Source organism: Prosopis cineraria, unplaced genomic scaffold (genome assembly GCF_029017545.1).
Source record: "Prosopis cineraria cultivar Desert tree isolate PC_DT_omini unplaced genomic scaffold, ASM2901754v1 PC4, whole genome shotgun sequence".
Classification (NCBI taxonomy): domain Eukaryota; kingdom Viridiplantae; phylum Streptophyta; class Magnoliopsida; order Fabales; family Fabaceae; genus Prosopis; species Prosopis cineraria.
The window spans coordinates 42,545,571-42,566,777 of NW_026555335.1; the positions used below are offsets into that span (position 1 = coordinate 42,545,571).

The following is a 21,207-nucleotide window of genomic DNA, read 5'->3' on the forward strand; positions in this document are numbered from 1 at the left end:
CATCACCTGAATATTTCTTAGTAAATGTGAAACACTAAATAGTACTTGGGTTCAAGGGATAAAGAATAAAGTTTTGTGAACACTTTCTCTAATGCTTTCTCTTTCCATATGGCCATTTTCATTGTGAGCGTAGATTTTCTCCTCCTCCTTTCTAAAATTCTATGATTGTTTTCTCTTTTGTCCCCTTATTTATATGTTCTTGTAGTTCTATAATTTCCCTTTTATTAATTATGAAATTTGAATTGTGAATTTTCAAGAAATTAATGTAACATCCCAATTTAAATTTTAATAATTAATTTGAGTTAATAGAATTTAAAAAAATAATATTTAGAGGTAATAAAATTAGTAAGAGATGATTATTAAATCTAACTTAGGATATAATTCTTAAAAAAAATTTAAAAAAATTAAAAAATAAAAAAATATTATTAAATTATTATTAATAAAAAAAAGGGGAAAAGGCATTAAAAAAAGGGGGAAGAAGAAAAAGAACAAAATTGCTTTCAGCCGCCGCACAACAATCATCATGTATATAATAATAAAAAAAAAGAAAGAGAGAGAGAAAAGAAGAAATAAAAAAAAAATGTGTGGGACCCACTGAATTTTTATAAAAACTCACCTGTTCCTTCGTTTCTTCATTCATTCCTTCGTGCGCGCTGAGGCAGAGAGAATGTGAGTCGCCGGTGCAAAATATCTAAATTTTTAAGGTAAGAGTTTTTAATAGGATATTTAGGGTGTGATTTTAAGCTTTTCAAGACTAAGTAAGTGTTCTAAAAATTTTTCTTAGTCATCCTTCTTCTTTGGTTTCTGAGTTTGTAGTGGTAGAAAATTTAAGATCTGGAAGAGGGATGAATTTATGTTGAATAAACATGATTTTTAAGGTTGTCAGTAGTATAATAAATGTTCTAGAGTATAAATTTGTTGATAATCTTTGAATTTGTGGCTTATGGATCAAATTCTAAACTAGATCTGAAAATATATATTGATTTATTGAGGTTTAGATGATTATTTGGGATGAGAAATGAATTATTATGGTTATAGGATTATAATTCTAAGCTAGAGACTCAATTTTTAATTTTTGAATATTTTAGGTACGAATTTATGAAATAAAAAGAAAATTTTGATAATAGAAATTAGTTTAGAAGTTGATTTTTAGATTATTAATGTTTATTGATAATTAAAAGAGGAGTTAAAAATTTTACTTAATAGTATTAACTATAGATTTATATTAAGATTGAGATTAAAAATTATGTTATATTTTTAATTCTATTATTAGAATTATTTTATTAGTTTCAAAAATTGAAACTAATATTTATAAATAATATTTTATTCGTAGATTGTATTACTGGTGAAGATTGTGGTGAGAGAGAAATTTTAAGGAATAATCTATTGAAAAAGCCACAAGGTAACCATGCTTTTAATTTGTGATTAGTGTTACTTCATGTTAATTGGGTGGTTATTGAGAAAATTATGAATTTTATAATATTGTATAATTGTGCAATATTATTATGAATTTTTTTAATTATTGTGAGAGGTGTTGGGAGACTTGCTATTATTGTTATATTTATGTGCCACGTGGTACGCTCCTATTGGAGCTCAATAGGTGGCTTGTAAGGGCTCGGACTAATCTACCTTTGGCCGGGTAATTTAGCACCAAGTGAGGCCTACGGCTCGAGGTTAATGGAGGGATATAAGGATGGTTGTTTATATGTATTGTAATATTTTTTATATTTGTTAGAATTATATTATTTTTAATTCTCACTTAATAAGCACACACTTAACTGTTTGTATACACTATCATAAATTGGCTTTGGTTACTGGGACTTTTGAGTTTCATTATGTGGTTAACAATTTTTAGGAAAAGAATCACGGGTGACACGTGGAGGAGTCCCAGAGGCTTAGTAGTATAGATTCACTGTCTCTTTTGGGTATTTAATTTATGATTTATAATGTATTATATTGCCAATATTAGGGCTTTTTGTTTATTGTCAATTATATGAATATATAAATGTAATCATGCCTTTCAAACTATTTCTATTTTTGGTACAATTTGGATGACTGTAATTTTAATATTTGATTTACTTTGAATTGATTAAAATGGCATGATTATAAGGCCAAATAACTGGCTTGTGTTGAAAATTGACTAAATTGCTTATTTTACTTATTGGAAATATAAGGATGGACAAATGTGATTTAGTTTACTTGTTGGGAGTATAAGGATGGACAAATGTAATTTAGCCTAATGGCATGTGAGAGGTAAAAATTTATCTAAAATGTTATAGTGTGTGAGTTGAAACCAATTATAAAATATTTTATATTGAAATTATTGATATAAGAATGTGTTGGGTGGCTGTAACCCAACTATGGTTGAGTTAAATTATTTTTTAAAAAAAATTTGGTGTGTTACAATTAATGTGTTCCTAAATTTATATATCTTGAGTATATGAGAGAGCAAGAGAGAGATTAAAAGTTAATATATGAAAGATGAAGATAAATGATTTTAAACTTAATTAAAAATCTTTATGTTGCATATGTGTATAGCAAAAGCTAAACTTTTAAAAAGAAAGAAAGAAAGTGAAGTTATTTAAAATAAGTCTTTTACTAGACTAAAACTAAATATTAAAAAAATGAAGTTTTGAGGTGTATGTGAATAGAAACAAAAAATATTAGCAAGCACAGTTTGGTTTAATAAAATAATAGAAGAATGGAGATGAACAAAGTGTAAAATAATAAAACAATTAAAGAAAAAAAAAATTAGCGAGGAAAGTTTGGTAGTACAAAATTAGTAAATTTCCATTTACAACTTTGATTCCTAGATTAACAACTTTTGTCCTTAAATTTGCAATAATGTATTAGCCATTCGGAAGTCTTGGTGTGTAAGTCCAGAGATGCATGAGTTGGAAGTTTACAACTTTTCACTTACAACTTTTGTTCCTGTATTAACAACTTTTGTTCTTGTATTAATAATTTTTATTCCTAAATTTGTAATAATGTATTAGTCATTCACAAGTCCTAGTGTGGAAATCCAGACATGAATCTTAGTTAGAAATTTACAACTTTCCATTCACAAATTTTTATCTCTAAATTCACAACAATTTATTAGTTGTTCGCAAGTCCTGTTGTGCAAGTTCAGAGATGCATCAAAGTTAGAAATTCACAAATCTCCATTCACAACTTTGGTTTCTATATTTACAAGTTTTGTCCTTAAATTCGTAACTATGTAACAAGAAATTATAATTTATCAATATTCCTGTAAATTGATTGAATCAGCAAAACATGAAATACCACTTTAATCCAACAAATAACAACTTTCATTAATTTAAATGGCAAGAAAATCTTAAAAAGTGACATACACAACTCTAACTTTTCTTGTCAGTTTTATGATTTACAACTGGTATCATTTTCACCCTAACACTTCTCCCATCATATCATAATTTACTTGCAATATTTTCTATAAAATGTCCCCCTATATGAAAATAATAAAATAGTTCCTTTCCAAAAGTAGAAGTAAAAGAAGCCATTTCTCATGTCAACTTGAAATAATAAAATAGTTATTCATTGACATATCTATTTTTTTTTTAAACATTATGATCACATATCTATTATGTTTTATCCAACAACAACTATTCTTCTTATATTCACAACTTTGTATTTGTTATTCACAACTTTTAGTTTATGTATTTACAACACAACTGAAAATGATATATCATTTATCATTTATCATTTATCTATGCAGAGTAAGCATAAGAACTCATGTTTTTCGGCTTTAAGCATGAGCAGAAAATGAAGACCTCAATCATTTATGCATAATAACCCACATCAACTTCAACTATCACATATGGGAGGAGAGGAAACTTACCCACATACAACAAAAGCAACAGAGGAAGAATGGTTGCTTATAAATACCCACGTATAGTAGCTCAATAAAATAAATAACCCATGTACAAAAACTGAAAAAAAAAGAACATGACAACGAGAAGAAGAAGGAGACGGAAACAGAGAGGGGGATGGACCAGAAGAATACCACAGAGGAGAGAAGAAGATGAGGACATGAACAGGATGAAGCAAAGCCTATAACGATCACAAATTTTTCTTCAGTGAGGCTTGAGATTTTTGTTTGCTTTAAGGACAATTTGGTCGTTTTCTTTAATTTCCTAATGACAAAAAAATTTTGAAAGACTCCAAAGGAATTATATCATTTTGTGAGATCAATCTATTATTTATCTAATTTAAATGAATTTTACTATTATTTTTTCTTTTAACTTTTAACAGAGAAGATTGATTATTATTATTATTATTATATATAGAATCAAACATGATACAAAAGTATAATAATAAAAACTAACCTTATAATTTCCTTTTGGAGCCAAAAATAACAGACGGACTTATATTCACTCACATCTATTTACATATATCTAATTATATATAAATGGTACCTGTGCCATGGAGGAAATTTTTGAATTTCAACTATTGATTAATTAAAATCCATATTAAAATTAAAATTATAATTAATTTCAAACCGAGATTTGCAATAATCAAACCTGACTTTCAAATCATATAGTTGTTAGGAAAAATAACTTCAAAGCACAAATTGTAAAAATAATTCCAAGTTAAACCAGCTATTACATTACAATAATATAATTGAATAATTGATAATAGATAGATGATAGATGAAGACATGATTACAAACTCACATAAAGGGTTTTTTTTTACCAGAATATTTTTTAACGATTAAGACATAAAACGTGATTATAGTTTTTCATGGCCAAACTATTTTTCACTTTGGTGACAACAAAGTAATTTTGTTGGCCAAAAAAAAAATGTAATTTTATTTATTTATTTATTTTATCTGTGAAAAAATAACGATACGGATTAATCGGATCCTTATGGCCGGGGTTCGAGGCCCCAGCGCACCTCAAGTGCCTGAACCTAGCGAGCCACTAACCATTTCACATTAACGCAAGCAAGCTAGTCGTAGTCCCATCATATCATAGTATCACGCCTATTGATCTTCGTCGTCCCCGCTAGGGTTTCAGCACTCCGATCACCAATCGGCGGCAATGGCGATGGCTGCTCTGCGACGGGAAGGGAGGCGCTTTGTCCCTCTCATCTCTCCCCAACCGTTGACCGCTCTGAGATCTTCCCTCACCTCTGAGTACGGTCTCCCATACTTTGTCTTAAATCTGCTGCCTATTCTCTCTTGCTCGCCCTGCTGGTGTATTACGCTCTCCCATATTATTTGAAATGAGAAATGGAAGGAGCATCGTTCGGTCGCTGCGGCACCTGTAAAAAAGTTCCTTTTTTCCTCATGTCCGTTATAGTTTGGAAAGTTAAATGAAAAACAGCTCCATAATGTTGGCAAGCTCATTGATTTTGTGTTTTAAATTAAGTAAAACTGGGCTTAAGGAGGTTAGATGGATCTGAGTTTGTAGCATTCTAGCTGTTGCTGGCAAATGCCGCAAAGCTTGAACAAGTCCCTGTTTCGCTTGTATTTCGCTCTGATAAGTGTGTGGTGCCTCTTTCTCTTTTTATTTTTAGTTCTATATATTGCCTGGAATAGGATAAAAGGATCTTCATTCTTGAAGCTCTTCTGAGTTACTGTTTCACTATTGTGAATTCAGGGAACAATATCATTTGAAAGCAAATGCTTTCACCTTTTCCGCCATGTAGAAATGGACTCTTCCTTTTTTCTTGCTGTTGCATTTATATATGCCAAGTCTACCCTGTTCGTTTCCAAATCAACTAATTTTATTGAGTAAACAGGGAGCAAGTCCCCCAGGGTGTGCGCTCTATTTCAACTCAAGTAGGTAGGACCTTTATCTTCCATATGCTGTCTAATAATAATGTTATGTAGTTTAATTCCTGCTTTCTTCCTTAAGATTTAAGGCTACCTGGCAGATGGACATTATACTTTTTGTGGTTTCATGAAACATTGCAGTCAGAAATCGGATGAAGAGTGTGAAGAATATCCAGAAAATTACAAAGGCAATGAAGATGGTTGCAGCTTCAAAACTGCGGGCTATTCAAACTAGAGCTGAAAATTCCCGTGGCCTGTGGCAGCCTTTTACTGCACTTCTGGGTGACACTCCCAGTATGTTAACTAACATTGCTTTAAAATTCATATATGGCGAATTGTGCTTGACTGTTATTTGTTTTTATGATTCCTTTTGCCTTTCTTTATCTTATACAATATTTTACTCATTCGTGTAGTTCCTTCAATATAGTATTGTGTGTTTTATGAAGCCCTGATAGGTTTAAAATAGTTATAATGATACTGTTTATGCGTCAAACTTGGCAGAACACTTCTAATGTTCTTGGAGGCTCCATATTTTGTCATGTTGATATGTCCAGTCTGTTGTCTTATATACTTTGTCATTGTCCCTGCTGATTACAAAATGTGGCAGTAGTGCATATGTGACACCGCTTCATTTGAATTTTTTGAATTAGTTATTGCATTTACTTTATGAGTAAATATTTTGTGCCCTATGTCCTCACCATTCATCATTCCTCCTGTTTCTATGCTTAGGTGTTGATGTGAAGAAGAATGTTATTATTACCGTTTCTTCTGACAAAGGTTTATGTGGTGGAATCAATTCCACTGCTGTCAAGATAAGCAGGGCTGTGCACAAACTGAATTCTGGTAACTTCTTCAACAAATTGAACTTTTTTACATCATTGCATATTATATATGGAACTTTGGATATAAAAAAATATAATATTATGATAAATGATTGGCTATAACTTTTTTTTTAATAATATTATGGAAAATAATAATAATTTTTTACACGATTTCATTGTTTGATTATATATTTTGGACATCCATATAATTAAAGGATCTTGTCAATCATATATGCCCTTCTTCGTTAATTGATATTATATTAATATCTTTGACATTGAATATTTATATGCACGTGCAGGCATATTTTATCTTAGAAGTATCTTATCTTTATTTTTTATTTTTTTTTTTAAAAAATTGCGGGATACCTGTATCCTTATTTTGTCATATGTTGTAACCATGTTTCATAAAATGACAATCCATTGGAGTTCTTTTGGCAAGACCTATGTAGTGTATTGCTGCTTTTCGCTATCTGGACAGTTGATGCAGAAAGATTGGTCATTCCTTGCTTCCCCCCCCCCCAGCAAAAAGAAAATTTAGTCACAGCCTGGTCCCACGTGTTTTCTATGTCCTAAGGTCCTAAATGATTTTGTTTACTCTGTATTATTCTTTCTTAACTGCCATAGGGCCTGATAAAGAGACAAAATATGTTATTTTGGGAGAGAAGGCTAAGGCTCAGTTGGTTCGTGACTCAAAGAAAGACATTGAGATCATCTTAACTGAGCTGCAGAAAAATCCCCTAAATTATACCCAGGTTAGTGCTTGCATATGTTCTTGAGCTGACTCTAGATGCTCTTTGAAGTTTGGACTGACTAGTGTTTAAATAGTTACAGTAGGAGAGATAATAGGATAAGTAAATGATCATTTTATATTTTAATTGGCTTTTACTTTGAGGGAGAATTGGGATCGTCATGGATAGCAGTATTACATAATTGTGTAATGTGTAATCTATTCTCTGTACGTTGATATGCATACAGGTTTTTTGTCATCCTTCCATAGTTAGTTTCTATGGTGATCTTCCAACATAATTTGTTCAAAGGGAACTTTGGAACTCCAATAGGACCCTGAGTGTCACTATTCACTAAAAGAATATGAAATACGAACAGGTGACACAAACATGCATACTCTATTAAAAAAAAAATAAGACACCATACGCCCCCCCCCACAAGTTTATATCTCAAGATTTGTAGTACTTAATGTTTTATGCTTTTCATTAACGATCCGCTTTAAAAAAAAACTGACATTATCCTATAAATAAATTGCTTTATTATTTTCCAAAAAGAGGAAAAAAAACTCAATAAAAAAATGTTAAAATACATTATTCAAATTATTCATGCACAAGCAAAAATTATTAGGGAAGAGCTCTTACTATCTTATAAAAAACTATAAGGACAATAAATTGTCATTCTATTTTCCTTTTTTGGGTGTTTCCCTGTTTTGGTGGACACCTATGTTTAACTCGTGTGGTGTTCCCAAGGCAGTGAAACGTTTTTTAGTTAATGCACTATACGTTTGTCACACATGTTATGATGGTGTTGGTGTCCATCATGCTCAAAAAGCAGGTATTTGATAGAGCTCATGATTTTCTTAAGATCTGTAAGGAAATCAAGGAAGGCAATGAGCTTAGAAGATAACATTACTGTTGGTACAGATGTTTACACTTTGAATCCTGGCTGTAAAGAAAAGTAATTGATAGCCTAGTGATGTGTCAGGGTCTGCCTGGTGATGTTGTTGGAGTCTTTCTAAGGGGTTGGGCTGTGTTGGAGTCATTTTTGGGTTTTAAAGTCTTTCCAGCTGAAGGGGGCTTAAGTTCTGTCTTTTGGAAATTGAGAGTGGTGAGGAGAGTTCTGGTGTCTTGAATGCTAGGCGTGGGGTAGAGGAAGATAATCTTTCTTCATCATTTTGTATTTCTGTTTTAGTATGTTAATGAGTTTGAATGTGCTGAGTGCAATTTCCTTGTATCCAGTAGATTATAACCTTTGTGTTAGTGTGTTAGCAATCTTTCTTGTACTGTAACTCTCTTTTCATTGAGGAGAAGAGTATTTTGATATTTAGGCTATGTATGGATTAGCTTCAAACTGAAGTTGGGATGGCTCAAACCTTAGTTGGAAGGAATAAAAGCTCATTACAAAATAAAAATCATGTTTGGATTGAGAAAAAATTCCAACTGAAGTTAGGGTATGGATGAGCTTTTTTCCCAAAGCTCATTTTCATGGCTTCTGCATCTGCGTTGAGCAGCGATGGAAGCATTTAATCCATTTAAATTTTTTGTTATCATTTATTTCCACATCAACGTTCAGCGTGAGAGGGAAAGCTTTTTCTTATTTTTCACTAACAAAAGCAGGAGAGAGGTTGAAGAAGAATATCTAATTAATTAACCTGTTTAATATATATTAATTTATTTTAGATTTCTTAACTCCATTTTTTTAAATAAAATTATAATTTAAAGTTTAATTTTTTAAAACAGAATGTTGGTTAATCACAAAGTTTAATATTTTTTTAAAAAAACCAAATTAAATATATTATGAAATTTATGTCCTTTTTTATCATTATACTTCTAAACTGACTTTTAAATCAAATCATCCAAACAAATTTCAGTTTTTTTAACTGACTTCTGAAAAAAAAAAGCTATCCAAATAAAAATTATGTTAAAATCACAGACATTTTTCCTAACCTCAGTTTGCTAATCTCAATTGAGTCCTAACCTTAGTTGTAGATTTTTTAATCCAAGTACACACTTAATATAAATTCAGTGTTGGATGTCTGCTATTCTGCTTGGGCTCTATCAGTATTTTTGTGCCTTTTAAATAAGATGTACTTCTACTTCAGATTCCTATGAATCCTCCCTCATTACACATTTAAATTTTCAGGTCTCTGTCCTGGCAGATGATATCTTAAAGAATGTGGAGTTTGATGCCTTGAGGATTATTTTCAACAAGTTCCAATCAGTTGTCTCGTTTTTGCCAACTATGTCAACTGTATTGTCTCCTGAGGTACTAAAGTTTACTACACGATATATGTTATGCTGTAGAATATCCAAATGGTATTCATAGATGCCCACCTCCTATGTGGTTTGGTTTACCTGATTATGTAAATGCCTCTTGAACTTATTTATTTTGTGATGTGATTTTCTTTGATGTGGTGCTTTTGTCTTCCCTCTGATGGAGTAAAGTAATTCAACTCTCTTGTAGATTGTGGAGAGAGAGACTGAATCTGGCGGACAGCTTGGAGAATTGGACTCTTACGAGGTGGAAGGTGGTGAGACAAAATCAGAAATACTTCAAAATCTGGCTGAGTTCCAGTTTTCTTGTGTGAGTACAACTTTTTAGAGTCTGTTGAGCATTGCCACTGCTTCCAAATTGTCACACAATTCATTTAGGTTGTGTTTAGATGGGTGGATTTAGATTGAGAATTTGAATTTAAATTCTTATATTTGAAATGTTACATTTAAAATTCATAAATTTTAAATTCTTTGTTTGGATAATATAAAAAATTTACTTTGTTTGGACCTTAAATAAAATTCCATATTTCAAATTCTATATTTGAATATAAAGGCAATTCGAAAGATATTGGTGGTTTGATCCCAATCAGGGGTGGTGACCTAGTCTAGGCCTACTCCGGCTAACCAAACTCAAACAACATCAGTGGTCTAGTCTTGATCGGCATCGATAGTTCGGTCCTAGTCGACATCAGTGATCTGATTCCAAACAATGCTTAAGGATTAGCACGAGATGATTACGGCAGTATGAGGGTTGTGGATTAGACTTGGATAGCAACACTAGAACATTCCCTATTAAGTGCTTGGCGTTAGACGACAAAAGCAGATGAATCAAAGACAATGATCACAGACCGGTCTCGGACAGCGACAGTGGCAGCAAACTGACACAGGTTGGATGTGACGAACCAGCATTAGACGGTGGTCCCAATTGATGATAGCAGTCCGATCTTGGTCATCACCGGCTGTCTGGTGCTAGTCCACCCTAGTTGTCTTGGTCTCAATCATCCTTGGCGGTCCTGTGCTAGTACCAGTTAAGACCGACTGTCTGATCCTAGTCAAAGCCGGTTGTTCGGTCCGGGTGGGTGCCAACCATCTCGTCCTTGTTTGCTCTAGCTATCTGGTCGTGGTCAAAGCTAGCCGTTCAGTCTCGGTCTACATCAGCCATCTGGTCTTGGTTAGAGTTGAAGGTCCAGTTCTAGTTGGTGTTGACTGTCCGAGCTTGGTCCACCTTAGTCGTTTGGTCTCAGTCAAAGTTGGGACTATAAAGGATTTGAAATAATAGGGATTTATAAAGGATTTGAAATTATAAAAAAATTGAGGTAGGATTTGGGTTTGGGTCAAATCCAAATCCATACATTTTTAATTATTCAAATAATGGATTTGGCTCAAATCCAATTCCACATGCATCTAAACATAACATTAGGTTAATCTTATCACATGTTTCTAATTTAAATCTGGTTATCAGAATGAGAATGCAACTGGAAGAGATGCTTATATGCCTTAGTTTTCTGGGTTATGATGTCTGTCATTTTGTGGTGTCCGTGTTGGGTGCTCATGCTGATTTCTCAAACTCAGTGCATTAACAAGTTTTTATTAATAGGAGCTCCTGCTCTATCCCGTTCTATAGCTCCTGCTCCTTATCATTCCTCTTTTCTGGGTTTTTTGTTATGGTTTTTGCTACCCTTCAGTTTTATTGGCTTAGCTCATTAGACCTTGCAATGATTCTCAGAATTCATGGTCGAGACACAACTTAAGTATATGACCTTATGTTCAGTCTTAAGCAACTTTGAACTGTTCTTACAGTTATATAAAGAAATATTTGCTTTGAAGCAACATTTTCTGAGAGGATTGAAGGATATTTGCGCACACATGCATGTGTGTGTAGATGATTTTTACTGCTGGCATTTCTTGATGTCATCTGCTAGTAGTGTTAGATATTGTGCTGAGAAGTTGTTCAAGCTGAACTGAAATTTCTCTTTTGTTTAAACTGAGATATGTTCTATGTTTTTTTTTGCTGGGCAGCAACATGAATACCTGGTGATAATATCAACTGGCTTGGATGGACAGATTGCACTATAAATCCCTTGGGAATTTATAATCTTAAATGACTTTGTGCTAATTAAGGATCATTGTTTCTGGTTGTGTTTTTGACATACTTTTCTATCACCTTCATCTTACTTCTTACCTAGTATTTATAAACTCATTCATTTCTGTCCAAAGGTAACGTCTATTCCATGTTTTTCACTTGGAACAATATTTGGATGTTATAGGTCCTGTTCAATGCGGTGTTGGAGAATGCATGCAGTGAGCAAGGAGCAAGGATGTCCGCCATGGACAGTTCTAGCAGAAATGCCGGGGAGATGCTTGACCGCCTCACCCTCACCTATAATAGGTCTCTCTCTCTCTCTCTCTCGTCTTTGCACTTCTTTCTGATGCCTACGCACTTGATTCTTTGCTCAAAGGCTTAACACGGCACTACTTACACTTAGATGTTTTTTGATATCTTCGTCTATCCAAATTAATTGCATTATTACTAATGCTTGTTTTCTTTACATTGTTAGAGTTATGATCTGACGGATATCTCTTTTCTAGAATTATTGTGATTGATCTCTTGTTTCATTTTGTGGCAGAACTCGTCAAGCATCCATTACCACTGAATTGATTGAGATTATCTCAGGAGCATCAGCCCTAGAAGGTTGATCGGTGGGAATAATTTTGCTAGTCTGTTTGATGAAAGCGAAATAAGGTTCCTGCCAGTGGGGTTTTTTTTTTTTTTTTTTTAAATGCATTTGTGCACTCTTGTTCATCTGTAATAAATATAATTGCTGCAGGATGATGCACTCTTTCTGGGTTCCTGGTCATATATTTCAGCTTGTTTTTTTTTTTTTCCCCTTTTTGATGAGTTTAATCATGTCTCCGCTTACATTTAATGACTCATCGACAAAGTACTTAAATCATGAACCTGAACGGGCGTTTATTTCACGCAGTAGTATTAAACTGGTCGTTTGAGGCTATTGTGATTTAAGGCACCTTTGAATCAAACTGATCCTATTGTGATGTATCTGCTCTAGCATTCAGATGGCATCATGTTTTACGCAAATTCGGATTCTATACATGATGTTTATTATTCTTACGGTCGTTAATAACCTGCATGTTGTTGGTTATAATGAAATCTAGTGTTAGTGGATTGATGCGTTATTCTCGGGATAAACTAGATTATGCCAAATTTATATTCGATTGTCGAATTCATTGATATTTTGAACAAATTCTGATTTTTATTGTGGTGACATTTCCAGTTTTGTTTGCTTAGCATTCTCAGGGAAATATATTGTTCCTAGATTCAGAAATTAGCTAGAGTTTAACCTTATCTTAAAAGGCTGGGTTGTCTAACTAGAGTTGGCTCACGAAGTTAAAGATTGATTCCTTTCTTTTTTCTTCTTTTTTTTTTAAGGCCGACACGGAGTTAAAGATTTCACCATAGAATTTTGAACGGTTGATGTACTATACCGATTAGTCAATTTATAATTTGCATCATAAAGAATGCCATGACATCATAACAATGACGATATTGTCATCATTGACTACCCTAATTTGGTGCAAAATTGGCCTCATTCTGTGTTTATCAGACTTGTGATTGTGATTCTTACCATGACTAAAACATAGGCTTGAGGCTGAACATTTTACAAGCCATTTAGTATCTTAATAACAATACCGACAACAAAAATCACCAACGTTTTTCCCCCTTCTTAAATTCTGTTCAGACTTGTCTTTTTAATTCCTCCTCCTCCGTTAGATAACCTCATTCTATATAAAGCAAATCCATGTAATCTGCATCATAGCCTATTTGGTTGAAATGAGATGAGAGAGATATTCAGAGAATTTTGCTGAAGGATGTGCATCAATTCCCAAGCAAATGTACAGGAAACACAATTCATACTATCGCAGTTTGCAGTTTGCATTTTGCAATGATCAATCGAGAGGACCTCTTATTCATTTATATTCTTTCTTTTTAGTATTGTATTGAATCAGTTCTTGAAGTTGGCTTATGACAGATACACCAGAGCAATATATATGTAGTTACAGCTGCTCTGACGATATAAAAGGATAAGCTTTTGTAGAAGCATTTATGCTTTCTACTATGCAATGGATCTTGGAAGCGGCTTTGCCTTCTTAGTTATGGAACTGGCATAACTGACACATCAACACGTGTTAGGTATAAATCTTAATAATTTTCCTTGTGAAAAACAAATCTAGTTGTAGTTTTGACGGAAAATTCGGTGCACAGCCTCTTCAAATCTCTTGCCAAATTTGATGGGCCACAGTAGAAGACCCCTGTACAACCAAATCCACAAGCTTAGTGAGGAATAATTTTTAAAGCAAAGTTTATTTCTGATAAAGTGGTTGGCCAAATTATCTATATTCCATATCAGTTCAAGAATATGACACACAAAAATGATATAATATCCAACCAAAAATTGTGGGATGTTTCTTCTCACCAATTTTAGCACCACTATGCTTGCGAGCCAACCTGGAAAATATGGCGAACCAATTTGGTCTAGCAAAATGCGTGCGAATCTGGGGGGAAATCATGACAAAATTATTTCTTTTGAATGAGAATGAGGAATTAATTCATTATTTAATTGTATATGCATATGTTCAATGTTGATATCACATTAATGTTAACTCTTTCTTCTAGACAAATCATTACATGGTTTAAGAATCTCTACATCATTTTAGATGTCAAAAGACTGATAAAAAGAACTGTAATTCTAAGTAGAACGTATCAAACTTCATCTATTGGTTTATTCTGCTCTAGTAGTAAAGCTCAAGTGATTTCTCTGTCTGAACAAATTTTACAGTTTAGTGTTTAGCTAGTTGTTATCATGTTCTTGGATAAAAATAAAACACGTGTCAAGTGGATAATGTTTCAACTTAGCATGACATTATAGAATATAACATAGAGAAAGTTCATGTAAATTTAAATATTCTTCTGGAGAACCCTATAGCAAATACATCAAGAACTTCATTTAGGACTTGCCCTTTATGACTTGATCAGTACAGTTGAGCCAAAGCTAGGAGAAGATGCAGTTTCTTACCGGAGTGTTAGAGACAACATCAATACCATTCTTGGAATGATGCAAGGACTGAATTATGCTTATCAAAGCTGAACGTACATCGCCCTCTTTATATACATTCGTCAAGAAATTGTGCATCTCCGCAACAGGCTTCAAGGTCACCGATAAAGTAGAATGGTTAGGAAATGCCAATATGAGATCTCACTTGCATCTTGTAATCAAGGATATCGTTTTGATCACAAAAAGATTTTGGACTGATCTTATGATAATTATCTTTCAGGGACTTAATTGACAGAAGCGGTACCAAAATGATAGTTCCCTTTTAAGGTAGCGGGCAAATACGGTAGTGGGCAAATACTAGAAAACAAATTGTACCTAGGCATACCTCCTTTTTGTTTGAATTTGAGATTTCCTTCATAACATCTCGAAACCAATCAAAGGAGCTTTGTTCTCTTGTAATCCAATAGAAGTATGCTTTTAGTGGCTTCTTTCCTAAGCTGCATTCTCTGAGACCGCTCTATTTCAAATGCCAAAATATGGTGTTTGCTTAACGGCAAAGAAACAATGCCAACTCAACTCTTGGCAATAAAAGGCACTATCACCATTAAAGGGGAAAAAATAGACAGAAGACCCAATGATCTTACATGATCAATTGGAGGTGCTTGGTCACCACTAAGTACATCTTTGAGGATGCTAATGAATGGGGTGGCTCCAATCCCAAGCCCAATTAACACCACAATATCATACTTCACATGGTCTTGTGCTGCAGCACCATAAGGACCATCTATGTACAGTTTTGGACAACTATGTCCTCTTGATAGTCCAGCCTGCATATAATATTTTTGTACGAGGATAATTTTAGTTAGAAGCTTATTTCCTAGATGTTTGAACATAAAAAAAGGGGAAAAATCATATTTTAGTTAAATATGTTTGTAAATAATATTGGGATTCTGGGGTGGAAGTGTTATTTTTTTTTTTTTTTGGGGGGGGGAGAGGGTTTAAGATATCTAATGTTCAAATTCACCTCCTGAAAAAGAGCATGAATTTGGTAGCTCCAGTCTCCAAGAGTTCTGATGTGCACACTTAGGTAGTCATCTTGTGGTCCTGAAGTCAAGGAAAATGGGTGCCTGAAAATTTAGATGCAGTAAACTCAAATGGGACATCACTTCTGTGATTGAATGGCTTTGTGTTTAATGAAAAGGCCGTATGAGATAGAATTACCATTCAAAAGGTGAGATTTGAGGGCACTGAAGGAATATGTACATGCCACTTTGGTACTTAAAACCTTCTGGCTTTTGCATTTTGAGAAACAGAACTTTTCCAGGATAGAGATTCGCCTGCACTTAAATATTAAAATGACAATGATTAATGATTAAAGAATGATTGAGAAGATAATAATTGTTTTCCAAGCTGTCCTAACAACTAAAAGATTTATAAGTTTTTGGTTGAGAAGAATAAACAAGCGTAAATATAATATTATTAATTCCCAATCCTATTGAATAATTGAATGAATAAAGAATTTGATGAAAAATACCTTCAAAATATCAACTTCATAAAATCCTGATCTTATGACCCGAAAGATCCTCTCTCCAATGTATAATAAAACTGGAAAAGCAACGTACATCCATGTCTGCACGTTGGTAAATACTTGTACTAGTTACACGTATCTCAGAGTTAAAACCATATACCGTAGTAACGTATAGTCACTTTTACCAATGGCTAGGTCAAACAAAATAGAATAATACAGGTGAATAACAATATAACCACTCATTATTTTGGAAGAGAATCACCATCATTTGACTCCATAATTTTTAAAGATACATCAACTTAGTCCATCTAATGTAGATATTGATAGTTAAAAGAATTAACACCGTGATCATATTGATGGATTTTGATAACTTTCGGGGTCTTCTTTTCTTCTGGCCTGAAGCTTTGGAGTCAAATGATGATAATTTCCTTGTAAGGAGAAGATGAAATAAGCATGTTTCAACGATCCGAAGAGTGATTTCCTCAATGGAAAAATAAAAGGGGGTCAATGAAGATGTTAGAACACATAAAAAGAACACCGGTTTACCGTTTTCTCCAGCCATTTGTCGGTCAGGAACAAGAACATGGAGTGTACAATCAGGAGGGCATACACGAGGATGAACAAGTGGTGTGAGTACCAAAAGGTATTGTATCCTGTGACCTTTCGTAGAGACAAGGGCAGCCTAGCAGAACGACGTCGTGGCCACTTTGTTGCCAATACAAATGCAATGGCCATCAGCACCACCATGGCAATCCCACTTGCCACCTCTATCGTGGTCAAAATTTCCAAGTAATTTGGTTGATGGTAACCGAATCTGACGGCTATGGTTTGCTTGAACAATGTTTTATCAGCGCCACTGATCCGTGGAAAATCACAAGCTAGATGCGTACCACCGTGTAGGATCACACCCACCATTATTCCTCCTGCAATCAGCTGTATATATCCAAAAAAAAAAAAAGCAAGTTTTTATTTTCTTTTCACCCCATTCCTGTTGTCAACTATGTATCAAAGAAACTAAAATTATCTTATTAATCAAGTCTCTCGTCGTTATAAATAAAGACAAATCAATAATAACATTTTCTATAGCTATGCAGAACTTGGAAATATAATCTTATGCTGGTAAAGTGTGCTGATTAGGTAAACTCTTGAGCAGGGTGATGAATAGTTTGGCACCACGAATAAAGTAGTCTCAAGTAGTTCAGTTGACCAAGTTTCTTGCAATTTTATATAAAGATGGAAATAAGATAGATCCATTTATTCCAAAGTTTATTATGATTAGTTTTGTTGATGTGTCAGCCGTCAAAGCTAAGCACATGATAACCGAACTTTGTGCTAAAATTTAAATGGTAGAGATCAAACTCTTAAACCGCTTGGTTATAAAAGCTCATAAAATGTCATGAATCTCTCCATTCCGAAAAATCATTGACTAATGGATTAGGCATATAATTAATAATTAATTTGAAATGAACGATAAATTACAGAGTATTTTCATCAACTTAACTAAAACCAAGTGATCCACCCCGCAATCCAGCTCTCCTAAACTTTTATATATCAAAAGAAAAAAAAAAGCAGGTGGTTGAGACAGGTGCTTCAAGGTCGGGGAAAAAAGAAGTGGTTGAGATGCGTGGAATGTGGACTAGATAAAATACTACCAAAGGGCAGGTTTAGAGGAGTATAAACTGAGACAAATGAACATTAACTGAAGATTTGGAGAGAGAAAAAAAAAATCAAGCACTAACCTTGTGGAAGTTAATGTTGTCGTTAAAGGGGACGGCGGAGTTGATACAAGGGTGTTTGCGGAGCCACGTGATTGTATTTCTACAAACAGGAAGGAGAATCAGTGCCATGTTGAGTTTTAAGGTCTCGGCAGCTCCCTTGGCCGTCGAAAGACAATAACCCATCACTTCAAATGCAGATCTTTCGCGGTATTGAACAAACTTCCAATAAAATAACACACAACAGGCAATCACCCAAAGAAGAACAATCCAAGCCCGTCTCCAATATGTTCTAAACAACACTTCACCCCTTGACATTAGCTCTTGTTCTTCACGAAGCTCCCCATTTAGGACGCCACTATTTGTAACTACTGGCAATTGTGTAGCTGGAGAAGCAGAAAAAGAAGAATTTGGTGGTCTTGTTTTGAAGAGACGCCCCATTTGAGTTACCTACAAATGATGCATCTTTTGATCAAATAGGCATGAAAAAAATGTTCGTTCGCAATTCTTTTGACCTAAGAAGCACTGACATGATTGCATTGATCATACTCTAATTGTTACCTCAATGTAGCCTCTGCTTTTGTTATCAAGCAAGTCCATGATCATAGCAGCATAATCATTTGCTTCTTCTTGGGTCACGGATAGCTTGTTTGTAAAGGCACTCAGTAAGATTGTCTGCACCAAAAGACAAAATTAGCATTTAATCAAAACATTGAATCGAGCAGAACAAGCCAATTGCAAACGAAAATTTAGGCTCATCCAGCGTGATTAGATTAATTATAAAAAGTCATATAAGAACAAAATTAGTTCTCTACGCTAGAACCGAAATTAATATGAACATGCAGAGCAAGAAGCATGATTAATTTAAGGCTCACTGAAAACCAATAATTTTAACTCGGAAAGTGACAAGGAGCTGTTTCTCAAATATTTACCTGCTTTATATCCGTCTCAGTAATTCTTCCATCCATGTTTCTGTCACACCTGGGTTAAGAAAAATAATATTAATTGCGGATAAAAAATGGGAAGTGATGGTTCAGAATTAATTTCAAGAAGATAATTACATGTCAAAGAAGATCCTCATTCTAGAGTCAAAAGATTCATCCTTCATCCGAAGCCAGAATCTTCGTATATCACTTTTGGTGACGTCAATTTTCCAGTCTCGTCCTCCACGTAGAGCCCTCAGCAACTCATTGGCAAACTCTAGCGATTGCTGCATCCCTGCAGATTAGAAAATTAATTAATAAAGACCATAGCAGGTAGACAATGTATGGGATAAAGGAAAAAATGTACAAGCACAAGAAATTAAAATATAATAAAGTAAGGAGATCAGTTAAATTAATGATTCCACAAGCTGTCCTGATATGGCAGTATGCCATATGCGATGCAAAGAACATGGCGTCTAGTCTCCCATTGGCGCAGTGGGGTACGTTGGCTCTGCTTATTTGACTCTGCCAACATGCGCACCGCTTAACAGAACTGACACCGAAAAGCAACGAAACGGCGCCGTTTCTGACGGCACAAAGTGACAAATATTCATAATCGTAATCATGAAATTCTCCAGTTTCCAATTCTCACCGATGCAAAACCCAAACCCCGACCATTTCACCACCGGTTCGCTGCCGTTAAGGGTCCGGGAGGCGATCTGGTCGAACCGCCGCTCCACGTCCTTCCACTCCAGTCCGCCGTGACCCACAAAACTGACGAGTCTAAATCCCAATCCCATGCCTCGAATGGCTTCATTCTCCGCAATCATAGGCCGGTCCAGTTCCTGCCGCAAAGCCTCGGATCCGGTTCGAACCGGCGGAGAAGAATGAGGAAGAATGGCGTCTTCACCCGGAGTCCAGGAAGAATAAGAAGAAGATGACGACGACGACGAAGAAGTAGAAGACGGTGATGATCTCAGAAGAGCAATGAGGGACCGTTCGTGTGTATTTCGCAGCTCTAAGCTCCTATCCATAGACGGCGATGATCTCAGAAGAGCAATGAGAGAGCGGTCGTGTGTATTCCGCAACTCTAAGTCCATAGATGAGGAGCTTTTCAAATCCCTCTGCTGAAGTTACAATCCGATTGCTTCTTCTAGCGAAAAATGTGAATCGTCGCGGCGTATTTTCATTGCTATACCAGGGAAAGAAGATGAATGGAATATTTTTAACAACTCCTTGTGCTTTTATCCGAGCTGCATTCCAGGTCCGGCAGAAGAAGGAGAGAGAAAGCAAAAGCCAGAGTTAGTATGTTTGGTTTGTTTTTCCTTTTGGCTTTTGGTTTGCTATAATGTTAATATGATATAGAAGTTTCTGTGGAACTGAGTGGTTGAGCCAGGGAAAGAAAAAGGACAAGATTGATGGTTAAATCTAAACAAGGATAAACCAAATGTGGGTTTGGTTGAGAAAGAAGAAGCGTGTAGAGAGAGGGACAGGGAAGGAGGTTTAGTTGAGGGAGTGAAGAGAACAGGAGAGGGTGGGGAAGCAAATAGGAAGAGGGCAAGTAAACAAAGAATATGGAGAGGCTCTGAATAATGTGAGTGAATGTGGTCATGCTTATATATTGTGGGGGACAACGCAACAAAGAGAATGATCACAAGTCACAACCTGTGTGCGTCGGCAAGTATGTGAGGCTGAATCATTCTAGAAATTGCCCTTCTTATGTATACTCTTCAAATTCAACTGCGTTTAACCCCTGTCCAAAGCTATCCAAAAAAAAAAAAAAAAAAAAATATTACTTCTAATCGGATGTCTAGACAAGTGTAAAAATGTCACGACATGCTTGTTCCCGAACATCTCGCGACAATAATTATGTAATAGACTAAGAAAATAAAAATGAATTTAATTATCTAAATTACTCTTTTTTTTCTCATTAGTATGGTTCCCCTACATATGATCCCTTTATATTTTGATTATTTTATTTTTATTTTTTTTTTAATTTATTTCATTTTTTTTTCTCCCTTGGCAACCAAACAGTCCTTTAGATGTCACGATCTTCAGTTATCTGATGTAGAAATCTTGTGATTTGTGACTTAATCAATTTTTTTTTTTGGGTCCCGTTCCATGGTTTTTCCGTAAACTTGCATTAAAAATAATTGAACTGCATGCCCACTGATACTGTTTATATAAAATTCAGCCTTCTTTACCTTTTATATCATACTTATTGAATTTTATTCACAGTAAGTGAAAAAAAAAAATTAACTCAGATTATTAGTTGAATTAAGCAGCTTCCGGCTAACTTGTTTGACATGTCAAAGTAATGCAAAATAAACTTCAAAAAAGACCATTCCTTACCTA

The 21,207-nt window shown here is 34.5% G+C and overlaps 2 protein-coding genes across 5 annotated transcripts; one reads left to right on the forward strand and one right to left on the reverse strand.

Annotated features, from left to right (window-relative positions):
• Nucleotides 1-4,945: 4,945 nt before the first annotated feature.
• Nucleotides 4,946-12,672, forward strand: LOC129310155 (ATP synthase subunit gamma, mitochondrial). Its single transcript, XM_054952022.1, has 9 exons — nt 4,946-5,152; nt 5,761-5,804; nt 5,936-6,088; nt 6,524-6,637; nt 7,240-7,367; nt 9,484-9,606; nt 9,805-9,924; nt 11,882-12,003; nt 12,242-12,672. The coding sequence occupies exons 1-9, from the start codon at nt 5,058-5,060 to the stop codon at nt 12,309-12,311; spliced, it is 969 nt and encodes a 322-aa protein (XP_054807997.1). The 5' UTR covers nt 4,946-5,057; the 3' UTR covers nt 12,312-12,672.
• Nucleotides 12,673-13,382: 710 nt separating this feature from the next.
• On the reverse strand, nt 13,383-20,488 carry LOC129307792 (respiratory burst oxidase homolog protein A-like). 4 transcript variants are annotated; one of them, XM_054948700.1, is made up of 14 exons: nt 19,505-20,437; nt 18,991-19,147; nt 18,862-18,910; nt 18,491-18,604; nt 17,954-18,379; nt 16,761-17,147; nt 16,221-16,316; nt 15,908-16,023; nt 15,711-15,813; nt 15,331-15,513; nt 15,072-15,203; nt 14,708-14,836; nt 14,108-14,186; nt 13,383-13,943 (listed from the first exon to the last, which is right to left on the reverse strand). In XM_054948700.1, exons 1-14 carry the CDS (start codon nt 19,950-19,952, stop codon nt 13,834-13,836), a joined length of 2,529 nt encoding a protein of 842 aa, XP_054804675.1. In that variant the 5' UTR covers nt 19,953-20,437; the 3' UTR covers nt 13,383-13,833. The 4 variants fall into 4 exon arrangements, 2 of the variants coding, with proteins under 2 accessions (XP_054804675.1, XP_054804676.1); XR_008592483.1 differs by lacking the exon at nt 13,383-13,943 and having other exon boundaries at nt 15,062-15,203; nt 19,505-20,441; XM_054948701.1 differs by lacking the exons at nt 13,383-13,943; nt 14,108-14,186 and having other exon boundaries at nt 15,072-15,192; nt 19,505-20,445.
• Nucleotides 20,489-21,207: the final 719 nt, after the last annotated feature.